Source organism: Platalea leucorodia (assembly GCF_965183815.1).
Source record: "Platalea leucorodia genome assembly, chromosome: 7".
NCBI classification, from domain to species: domain Eukaryota; kingdom Metazoa; phylum Chordata; class Aves; order Pelecaniformes; family Threskiornithidae; genus Platalea; species Platalea leucorodia.
In genome coordinates this window covers 69972053-69984213 of record NC_138829.1, presented here as the reverse complement: position 1 = coordinate 69984213, position 12161 = coordinate 69972053, and the positions used below count along the sequence as shown (strand labels likewise).

The 12161-nt window shown below is 45.5% G+C and overlaps 1 protein-coding gene across 1 annotated transcript; it reads left to right on the top strand.

Moving 5' to 3' along the window:
• Positions 1-698: 698 nt before the first annotated feature.
• Positions 699-3838, top strand: FGF4 (fibroblast growth factor 4; the record flags this gene model as incomplete). Its single annotated transcript, XM_082316604.1, has 3 exons — positions 699-1002; positions 1826-1929; positions 3662-3838. 3 exons carry the CDS (start codon positions 699-701, stop codon positions 3836-3838), a joined length of 585 nt encoding a protein of 194 aa, XP_082172730.1.
• Positions 3839-12161: the final 8323 nt, after the last annotated feature.

Below are 12161 nucleotides of genomic sequence, written 5' to 3'. Positions count from 1 at the left end.
GGAAAGGGAAAAAAAAAAGAAAGAAAGAGAGAAAGAGAGAAAGAGAAAAAGAGAGAAAGGTAGAGAAAGAGAAAGGAAAGAAAAGAGAGGAAGGAAGGAAGAGGAAGAAAGGAAAAGAAAGACAAGAGAGAGGAGGAAGCTGCTGTGATGAACGCAAAATATGACCTTTTCTTTTTAAAAGTTTGTGCTGTCCCTCTTGTTTAGCACCAGTGCTGCTCATGCTTTCCCTTCAAGACGCTTCAGAGTTGTTAAGCATCTAGGGGTGATAATTTGACTTTCAGCTAAACCGGAGGGCTGCAGCAGACAGCAGTAGGTGGTGATGTAATAGGTACCAACGCACATGGATATATAAATATCGTGGCCAGGGCTAAAGCGCTATGGCTGAGCAGCTATAGAAGAAGATCAGCACTTCAGACAAGACTCCTGGAGTTGAGATCAAGTTCAGAAGCTCTTGCTCCCGGGATTTCCTCTCCATGCAGCCAGCCCAGGGAAACCGCAGATCCTCGGGGGACTGAGCGCGGGGCTCCCTCCCTCCCCCCCGCCTCGCTTTTTGGTTTTTTGTTTTGGTTTGGGTTTTTTTTTTGTTGGTTTTCTTTTTTTCTCCCCCCCTTTGACCTCAGTATAAAGTGGGAGCTGGGGGGTGAGCGTATTTTCGGAGCGACCGGCCGCCGGCCCGTGGCTACCCGCCCTTAGCCGGGATGCCTCTCCCCGCCGCGCTGCTGCCGGCTCTGCTCCTGGGGCTGCTGTGGCCGGGGGCGGTACGCGGCCGGTCGCCCCCGGGTCGCCTCCCCGCCGGGCCCCGCCAACGCCGCTGGGACGCGGCTCTCTTCGCCCGCTCCGTCGCTCGCCTCCCGGCCGAGCGCCGCGACGCCGCCCGCGACGGCGACTACCTCCTGGGCATCAAGCGGTTGCGGCGTCTCTACTGCAACGTGGGCATCGGGTTCCACATCCAGGTCCTGCCCGACGGCCGCATCGATGGGATCCACAGCGAGAATCGATACAGTAAGCCGGCGACGACCCCCACGGCGGGGCAGGTGAGCCGCTCCGCGCCCGCGGAACCGCCCTCGGGGCGGTTCCGCGGGCGCGGAGCGGCTCACCTGCCCCGCAGAGCGGTATGCGCCAAAGGGAAGGTGGGTGCATGGCAGACCTCTAACTCCCCGAAAAAGTCCGCCCGCCCACGGCACCGCGGTGCTGCCCACCTGGGCTCCCCCGAGGGCGGCGGGCGCCGGGGGTAGCGGGGCGGCGGCGGAGCTCATCGGGCGCTCCGGAGGAGCTCATCGGCGCTGCTCAGCGCCGTGCTGTCCCCTTGCCGCCGGCAGGCATCAGGTGTCGGGGTTGCCTCAACATCTGGAGGGTCTCCAGTCCGTGGGCCGCCCACTCTGAGCAGGGGCCGGGGAGAGCCCAGCTCTCCCCCAAACTTGAAAAGCATCTGCTGGGGACTTAACCCCGTGGCCCCATGACTCTAATATCCAACTGAAACAATAAGATACGGAGCGGGGGTGTGTGTGAATATAAGCTGTGTGATGACAAATGTTTCATTTGCCCCAAGCACACTCTGGCTTATTTTAACCTCGGCTACACAGGAGAATGCCTGGGGGCAAAGTAAAAATAGATACTTAGCTAAAAGAAGAGAGGTCCCAGCATGGGGCATGGGGCAGCACGTGGAGTGTGAAGCTGGGGTTCTGAGGCCACCCACAGCAGTGGTGGGGCATGGGGATCCACACCACACTGGGGACGGCAGCCTCTGGGTGAGCGCAGCACTGGCACCACACACTCCTTCAGGGCACAGCCCTTTGCCCCCCTGATTCCTGTGTCTCCTCTGTAGGTCTGCTGGAAATCTCCCCCGTGGAAAGAGGAGTGGTGAGCATATTTGGTGTTAGAAGTGGACTCTTCGTGGCCATGAATAGCAAAGGCAAACTTTATGGATCTGTAAGTAGCCACCAAGCGTGTGCCCGGGGAGGGGACCATGGTCAGCTGGGGTGAGAGGCGTGCATGGTCCTAAAAGCTGCCCAAGCCCCATCCTTGCCCCTCCTGGGTCAGGCAACACAGAGCAGCCCTTGCTGCTTTGCCAACAGAAGCTGTGCTGCCCAGGTATGCTGCTTGCTGAGATTTTGAAATGAAACCCAATTTTGTGTAGTTCCCCCATAAAAACTATAGTCACCCAACCATAGCTACCCATCTTGCCTACCACATAGACCAACAGAGTAGTCATTTGTGCGGCAAGACCTCAAGCTAGCCTCAGTCCGTATCTTTCTTATATTTAAGTACAAACAGCCTTAAGCAGGTATGGCAATTGCTTTCTCCTTCTCTCAAAGGGCACTTGAACTTGTGATCAGCCAGGCCCCCACAAATGACCCTTTATGATGTGATGAATCAGTGCCTGTCACATACCTATTGATCACTCTTTGTTAATGCTCTTGGTTGGAGAGCCTGCTCCCATGACAGTTCAGCATCGTCAGGGTTTGGACTTCTATTTATAAGAAGGCAGATCTATTAGGAGGCAACACAGATCTTTTTTTACATTGAATCTTTGGAAAAGATGGAGGCATCTTATAAAATATACTTGAGGTGAACAATAACAGTGCATGTCTTTCTTTGCCCATGTTGAGCTGTCCTCCTGCTTTTGAGTTCACCTCTGTGTAAGTTACTGTGATCAGCATAACTTCAAACCCATGTTCTCGGGTCTCCTTCCTTACTCACGGCTTTTCTATTCCATGTTTCTCAAGTACGCTTTGAAGAAACTTGGGCTGAGGAAGATCCAAACTATATCAAACTAAGGCATTTTCACATGAAGACATGAAGCATCCAGTATTATTTCCTGGGGCATCAGTCCTGTTACAGAGGATTTTGACTTATATAAAAGCCAGGCAGAATCAGTCACCAAAGTACAAGGGCTGCCTTTGCATCATTTCTTAGGAAGACTGCTGCTTCGGTGTCCTGGATAAAGTAATTCTCAGTGCCGTGTTCAGCTTGGCAGACTGAGACCTGCTTTAAAAAACCCTAGGCTTGTGCCCAATAAGAGATGCGTTCACTTGTTACTCTCCAGATAAAAACACACTTGTAACACCTGTCCCTCTTTGTACTTCTTGCAAATGAGACCTCTTCACTGGAAAGGTGCCTTTTGTCAGCTCTGTTTTCCTGATCCATTAACATACGTGAACCCAAACCCTTCCTTCAATTTTAAAACTAAAAAAGCAGAAAATATTGTCCACGCTGAGTGTCTTTAAAATGCCTCTTTCTCCTCAAGCAACATGAGAAAGTGATAGCATTCAGATTTTTCTGAAGCCTTTCAGGCAATTTATTGCTGGTAGGACAACCACTGAGCAATTAGATGAACAGGGCAGCAGAACTGGGCTTGGGCCTTACCCTGCTGCAGCTCTGTTAAAATGTGCCCCTCTCCCTCAAGAGTGCAGACATAGCTATGGGTGTCCTTCTCATCTTTAGGTGTACATGCCTGGCCCGGACACAGCATCCTTAATGATCCGCTGACTCCTGGGTCCTGTTTGAAGCTTCGTTTGGGTGACCACTTCAAAAGATTACTAAGGGGGAGGGAGTCAGCTGCGCACTTCCCCTCAGCACACCTTCTACACCTGGTAGCAAGAATATTTCCACACCTGATGTTTAAAATTCCTTCCGTCTCATTCTTTCCTTTTCATTTCAGACCCATTTCAATGATGAGTGCAAATTCAAAGAGATTCTCCTGCCAAACAACTACAATGCTTACGAATCCAGGATTTATCCCGGGATGTACATAGCCCTGAGCAAAAATGGAAGAACAAAGAAAGGCAATAAAGTATCTCCCACAATGACAGTGACACATTTTCTTCCTAGAATCTGAGACATCTCCCTTCAAACCTACCTCAGCACAGGGGAAGACGCAGAGCACGTTTGGGGAAAAGAAACATGGTGCACTTTTACTGGAGAGTTTTATGCAAGAGTAGGTGTAAGATATTTAAGTTAATTATTTAAATATGTATATATTGCCACAAAATTTATTTATAGTTCCAATATTTTTTTTTTGTTTTTAAATTTCTGAAAACAAAACAAACCTCCAACCCAAGGTATTTCATTTCATGGTGCAACAGTAGAAGACTTCTGCTTTGTGGTTTATTTAATTTGTTTCTAAGTTATCACAGGTGTGCTGCTACTCCATGTCCTAAACCAGGTGAAATTCAATTCCTCTATTACAATGTTTTGCACTGTTTGTGTGTTGTACGGTGTCTATCGTTGTACACGTGTTTGTTTGTTTATTATGGTGGCTTTGTTCTCCTCTGTGTGTTTTCCAAACCCCCGTGACTCCCAAAGAAGCTCTTGGCCTCCGAGAAGGAGCGGTGGCGGAGGTGCCTGGGTGGGATGCCAGCGCGGAGCCACACACAATGCCTGACCTCCTTTGTGCGGCGTTGCTATTTAATTGGAACAGTATCGGTTTACCTCGGTACAGAAAGCACGGTGCTGAAGAGCTACCCCACGAATCTGTTTTTAGATCTGCCAGTACTGAACTTTGAACTTTCCTGCAGTCTTCTTAGAGCTGCCAGGCAGTAGAGAGGTTTAAACACCTATATAAACTCAACAAGGTTGTTTTTTTTTTTCTATTTAGATAAACAGGAGCATATGATCTTTTGCGGTCCCTAATGGAAGCTTTGATACGATTGCTTGGCATCAGGCTAAAAACAAAAGTGTCTGTCCCTCCCCCAACGAGCACACTGTGAAACGCACTACCGTGAACGAATTATACTTTATTCAAATTAAATTCCCTTTCACATTTGGAGACTACATTCATTTTTCAAAGTTTGTGAAACTTTATAATACTCATAAGTTTTTAAACAGCAAAAGCATTTGCTGGTTCATAGAAAACACAAGCTCCACAGAGAGAATTTAGATTGATTACAAGGAATTGAGGTTGTTTTGTACTATTTATTATTTTTGGTGCAGTATTTGGAAGGAGAAATATGCTGCTTTTTTTCTGTCTCATTCCCTGACAAAGCTGATTAATTTCTACCTCACTAACTCTCAAAGCCAGTCTCCTAACAAAATCTGCATGGAAGGAAGGTACACGCTTTTCTGCTTGGTCTTACAGTTCTGGAGGAGGGCCTGGGGGAACAATCGTAATCCCAAATCTCTCTTTTTCCATATGTAGCCAAAAGTATTCAGGATAGAGTTGGTTGCATCCTATTTGAGCCTTGTCACGTTTGAGCTATCTTTACCCAGTGGTTTACTTTTAGTAAGGATAATCATGGTGAAAATATTTGCAGACAGCTGTCAGGCTGCAGTACTATATCGTCATCAAGTAACCCTATATTTTTCTTTATATATTTTGCAAGTGTAACTCATGTCTCTAACGTGATGAAGGAAAAGACAGGTTTGATTAAGGGGGAATCACTAAAAGGATCCGTTTGTCCTTTTTTTGTTCTTTCTTTCTTTCTTTTCTTTAAAAGACACATCGCCTTTGGGGCATCAATATGTTAAGTGGGAACCAGGACTAACCACAATGTTTGATGACTTAGGGGATGTTCACAGATCATCTTCCAATGTAAATTAGTTATTTCTGACTACACGCAAATCTGAATTCAGCCTTTTTTTTTTTTTTTCTCTTTACATTCCTACACAAAAGCCTTTGTTTCTTTGTAATGGTATAGACTCTACTATATTCTCTACTTACACATGACCTTGAAGACAAAATCTACTCACCAAAGTTCAGTAAGACCAGAGCAGACCAGGACCAGATCTTAAGCCAGCTGCTGTCAAAGCAAAAATAAGAATTTAGAAAAAGGAAGCCAAGTCAAGAGAGAGCGCCTAGGAAATGTCATGCCTAAGGATTTTCAATTTTTTTTTTTCTGTAATTTGGGGGATTTCTGTACTTTCTCTGTTTTCTATGTGTGAGTAATCATTGTGTAATTATCACCACTACCTCTGACAACCGATGATTTTGTGCCATGTTTCAGATAGCAAAATCAGATCACAAAGATTTTCTCTGGGAATGGTTCTTCTTTGTCACTTTTCACTCTATTAAATCCACAACCGACGGCCTCACACAAGATATACTCAGAGGTAGTTGTTGTAACTTTGAAATATTGTGATAAAACCTTGATAACAATGTTACATGGTATGAGCTTTCACCATTTACCAGAATCTGTCTGTAGTTTTATACAGGTGCTGTTCAAGACTGTGGTGTATGTGCTGTGCACATCTAAATGCATAATAAACGATAAATGTTTACAATGTATGGCACCCTGGTATTGATTTTAACTCTTTAGAAGGGAATGCATCCTGCAACGAAAGACAAAAAAAGTGCTATTTCACTTTCCCAAAGACCAGGGAGTCTTTGCACCTATGCCAGATACTTCACGAATGACAGCCTGGATTTCTTACTCAGCTAAAGTTCACCCTGCCAAAGTTGGAAATTGTCCAGGAAAGCCCAGCTTCATGAGCTCGGTAACAGATACACACGCTTGCATCTGCCACGCTCCGGTGTTCTTACTTGTATTATTTGTGTGGTTATTAACAACGGCAGCTTTTCGTGCAGCATCTAATATTAATGATCAGAGACACAAACCACTTTCGACATTTATGTTGCCGGATGGTAACGTTACAAATGAAACCCGATTGCCTTTTTCTTGGCTTTAATGAGTGCTGCTCGCACTCCCTCTGTGAAGTAGGACTACATCGATGCCAGAGATTGCAGGATTACCTGTTTGATTTGAGATACTGTCTCTTTTTACAATTAATGATTATACTCATACAAGTGTATAGAAATACGAAGTGCTTTGTAGCACACCTTATGGCAAGATTCTGTTGCACGACTTTTATTTATAAACACTCACACATATGCACTTGTGTACACACACGCTATGTCAAATCTATGTACTTTCAGTTTTACTCATGGCTCACCCTCCTCCAAGGATTAGGGAAGATATGTAATGGGAATGACAATATTCAGGTTTGATCTTACACACCTTGATGGCAAAGGGAGTTTGTCCAGCTCAGGGCCATACAAAACAGAAAGCCAGACCCCAAGATACAGACTTCTCCATTTTCCACTGAGTGATGCTCTTTTTCCTGTTCCAAGAAAGGGGAAGGCAATAGATGAGCTGGGAATATCCAGTGCCCTCACTCTGAGCAAGAGCAATTTCTCTCTAAAGTTGTATAGGCTCTATAAATACATAGCACAGGTGGGGTTTTTTTAACTGGACAAGTATAGCTGCAGAGTGTTTAATGCTCCTATGAATAGAGCCAGAATAAATAGGCAAGCAGACATATATAATCATTTTTCATAATTAATTTTTTTGTTTACAATGCTTGAAAAAAAGAACAAATGTAAATTTATTACTGCCAGGTCTTCCAAAATTATAACAAAAAATTATGTCCAGGGACAAAAATTTGTTTCAGCCTTGGGGAGACATCCAATTATAATTTTAAGATTGGAGATAAATCCCAAGACTTGGCTCTTAGGAAGGTGAGATTTCAGAGTAGTAGCTTTGCAGGTTCATAGCACCTAGAGTACTGGCGCCGCACATGTGGTCCTACCCCCACAAAAATATATGGGCCTGTTGCCACTGCAGATGGAGCAGCTTGAGATGTCACAAAGAACTCCAGAGAAACCTTCTTCCTCCTCTGACATCACCTGTTTTTGCTTCATTGCTAAGCCAGCTTTCCTCACATTGCCTTTGGAGATAGTAAAAGAAATGCATTAAAGGCAAAAATTGATTTTAACCCCCCCAGAAAAGGCCCTGATATATCATGTGCTGCAACATTTCTGAGATCACTGAGAGCATCGCCATGCTCCAGGCATGCCCAGTGCTCCTGCCATCCTCTACCAAACATTTCTCTGCACAGAACAACCAAAAACCTTTCCTGAGGCCAGATTAACCCCTTCCCTAAGCCAGGCACATTTCCCCCCACCCAGTGATGGTCCAGCCTGTCCTGTAGGATAAACAGAAGAGGAGCAGTGCCAGCCTGGCCCCGCGCTGTGCCCCTGCTTGCCAGGGGAAGGGCAGAGACAAGGCTCCAAGCTCCATCGCTCGTTTGCAGACTTGCATGCTTTAAATGGTCCGTGCTTAACATTTTCTGACTCATCTGTGACATCTACCAAGTTGTCTGTATCTAATCTGTGCTAATAAAAATCAGCATGACAAAACACTGCCTTGTATATAAATAGCCACAGGTTTCAGAGCGGTCACTGAGTTTATAGTGCCAGATTCAGTTGTTCACACTTTACCACTTGGTTTCCACCGCAGTATATTAACTGACCATGCAAGTGGCCAATTAAAGAGAGTCTGTTAAGGAGTGAGGAGTCTTTTGATAAAGGCTAGCAAGCACTTCAGCAAGAAAGTTAAAAGGGATTCCCTGAAGCACTGCAGCTCCCTTTATACGACAAAAAGTATTGTTAATTGCCAACCACAGATAAAAAATTTTTAATGTAGAAAACCTGCTCAGAAGCTAAAAAAAAAATAATAAAAAAAACCCCACAACAACCTCCGCCCTGTTCTTCTTCTACCAAGTAATCTAAACATGGATGGGATAGTGCAAAATCATAATACCTAGCTGCTTTCAGGCAATGCAACATGCAAAAAGGAGGCACAGCACGATTTCAGTTTCCTGCACACCAGCTGTCATTTACGGACTTCAAACCAGAAATACTACCCTGAACTGTTTGGTTTTAGAATTGATTACTTAAAAAAAATAGCTTACTATCATGCCAAGAAATGCCTACAGCGTCACTTAAGGCAGAAAATTACTTAATGTAAAACAATGACAATTTCTTATATCCTAAGTTTCGTTACACATTAAAAAGAAGTTCATTAGTGCTGTCTGTAAAACAGATTGTTTTTTCATTTTTAAGACTACTTATAGATACTTAAAAATTTATAAAACTCAAACAAATGTTCCTGAAAACCAAGCATGATTGATTGTGTTTTCCTTTTTGCAAGCACGTCCAAAAATGCTGCAATCCTTTTTGAGACTGATATTAGAAGATATGTCTTGTCCATGCTAAAGACAAACTGAATTTTGAGAACCATTTCTTAGCAAAGTCTCATGCACGGACCTGCAACCTGAACAGCCCTGTGCTGGGAGTGAAGCAAGTAAATAAAATGAAAACAAGCTGCTAATAGGTTCCCTATATGCTTTGTTACAGGGGCAGAAATTATACAATGAATGGAAAGTTTTCAAGGAGAAGCTAGTTTGGTGCCATGCTGGAGAATTAGATGTTAGTGTCACCTCTGCCACCAGGTAACCTGTGATGCCAGCAACGTGGTGCAACAAGTGGTCCAGCCCTTCCTTTCTGTGTGCCCGCATATGAGGCGTGGCAAATACGGTGAGCATCTGAAACTTAACTCAGCTGCAGCTGTGTTGTGAATATAAATGATGGGTAATGACAAGCGCTATGCAATATCACGCCAAGAAGGCTGCAACCTGGGCGGTTGACATTACTGTACCGTTTTGATAATATCTCTGTGCGTCAGCTCCCTGTTCGAAGCTGTCATTAAACAGTGTTCAAAATATATCCATTAATATATTAAAATTTGTGAGACACAGATACTGAGTTTGTGAGAGCTTGGGGTCTGTATGCCGTATAGCTTGCAGTTGAGCAAAACAAAACTAGGAATGGGTGCTCGTTTAGTGAACGCCATCTGTACTGGGCACGGAATGGGGCAGGACTCCTGCCAAAAAAGGTGGTGCATGACCAGATTTTAGTTGCATGGGCAGGTTTAATTAAGTTTTTCTTAAATTCTGAGTGCTGGATTGATTTTGGGTACCTTCTAGTGTCATTCTGTGTGTGTACATGCAATCACATTTTATTACTAGTCATACTATTTTATTGTGGGTAGATACAGAAGTACTCATTCTCTATGACTCCCCAGGCTGTGTTGACCTTTGCTATCGTTCATTCACACTACTTCATATAGGTTAAAGAAAGTGATTTAGTGCTGTTTGTACCAATTAACATATTCCAGATTCAAATTAGTTGCTAATCAGGTTACCTCTGAAGTACAAATCAGATCTTTATCAGCTTAAAGGTATTTGGCAAGTGTCAAAACCACTTGGTAAAACTCTGTGGTTTCTGGGGAGTTACTATTTACATCCTTTTTCATTATCTCCACAGCTACATCTGTTTGCTTCCAGTGCCTTCAAGAAAAGTGTTTGTAATGCTAGCTGGGGCCAATACAGCTGTTTAATGTCATTGAGGTTAAGGGTGCTTGTGAGAAGAAAGGGAGTACCACCTGCAGGACGAGCTTCCATTAGAGATGGGAGAGACCCCAACCTTGTGGGGATCTTGTTAAAGAAGTTTAGAAGACATGTCTGGCCGTGCACCTCTGACTGACAGCTGCCTGGCAAGCTTGAAGGCTCATCCATGAGGAACATTTTTGAGCTTTTGTTGGACAAACCTCTTTTATAAGCTCTTTCACTTGGCCAGATGGTAACTGGGTCCCTGCTCTGATCCCCGGTCTGGGGTGGGGATTGCCCCGGGCTGGCTCACAGCGGCTCGTGCCTGAACATCACGGTGGGATGAATGGCCTCCACAGGGCTCCTTCATCACCAAGCCGAGGCTGCTCCAGTGCCTCCCCATGCCCACCATCAACACTGAAACCCAGCACCATCACAGCTGCTTCCCATCTGCAAGCCCCCTCCCACCCCTGCAGCAGGACAGCCCCCACAGCTAGGAAAGATGAGGGAGAGCCTCGATTCCTCCACGAGACACCGTCTGGGGTGAGGACCACTGCTCTGCCAGGCCTTGGCACCCCTCTCCTCTCCCTCCCAGCTAATGCTAACCAGCAGGGTGGCTCCATATTACCTTATGGGGAAAGGGCACGTTACAGCTCCCCGGCGCTCGCCTTCCATGCCGAATCCTTCTCCAATACCTGTTGCAAGAAACCCTGATGATACTGCGAGCAGGAGCTTATCCATGAGGAGTTACACATTAACCCAAGCAGTTAGGTTGCTATCTTACCCGTGTGGTCTCGCTCTGGAGCCAGAATGTCTTTTCGTCGGTGCCTTTCCTTCAAATGAGGTTTGAGATAAGCGGGATAATTTCCCTGGGCATGAGTGTTGCAGCCGGGAGGTTACTGCCGTGTGATGACCTCGGGTTCCCTGCAGTGCTTGCTCTGGGAGCGGCCGTGCCCGTGCGGCTAGGCAGGTCCAGCCTGCCAACAGCCTTAACTTGGCTGCAATTTATTATACCTTTTCCACAGCCCCTAAGGAAAATTACCTCCGTTGCTTTTTCCCTTGTTTTTGACCTTCCTCCACTGGGGCTGGGTGACTGGCACTGCCTTTCCCCAGCAGCCCTGCCCGTGCCCGGCTTCCTCCTCGCAGGCAGCGGGCTGCTTCTGCCCAGAAACATCACTCATTCAATCCAGCACCTGTCCTTCTTCCACACTGTCCTGTTTTGACACCTTTTCCTCTTGTTTTGCCATTTCTCTTTTTCCCTCATACTCCTGCTTTGATTTTATACTCACCTTTTCTTATGTTTCTTAGTTGTGTTACCTCCAACCACCCTCCCTTTCTCTCCTGCCTTTTCTACTCTTTCTCTTTCCCTGAAATCTTTTGTTAGATTTTATTCTTGGGACCTTATTAATCACATTAAGGCCAAAGAGCTTTAACCAAGCACGTACCTGGACCTGCCTGCTGCGGCTGGCAGCGATGATGCAAACTCTGCCAACACAGGACCGACTCATGTCTATATCCAACCCTGTGACTCAGGTTCGTTCCCGCAGATGTTAATGTGCACAGACTATCTGCTATACTCTTGTCAGGGTGGGTTTATTTTCATTAAATCATAGAATGGGTTGGGTTGGAAGGGACCGTTAGAGGTCATCTAGTCCAACTCTGCTGCAATGAGCAGGGACATCTTCAACCAGATCAGGTTGCTCAGAGCCCCATCCAACCTGACCTTGAATGTTTCCAGGGATGGGGCATCTACCACCTCTCTGGACAACCTGTTCCAGTATTTCACCACCCTCATTGTAAAAAATGTCTTCCTTATATCTAGTCTGAATCTACCCTCTTTTAGTTTAAAACTTTCTTACTGCTCTGGTTGGTATCTGCCCTTGGTTTTCATCTTCTGCCTTAAGTTCAAGCTCCTGTTCAGGTTAGCACAGAACTTCTCACTTGCCTATATTTTATTTTTACCCCCGTATCTCCTTTCCCTCAGTCCTTTGCAGTTT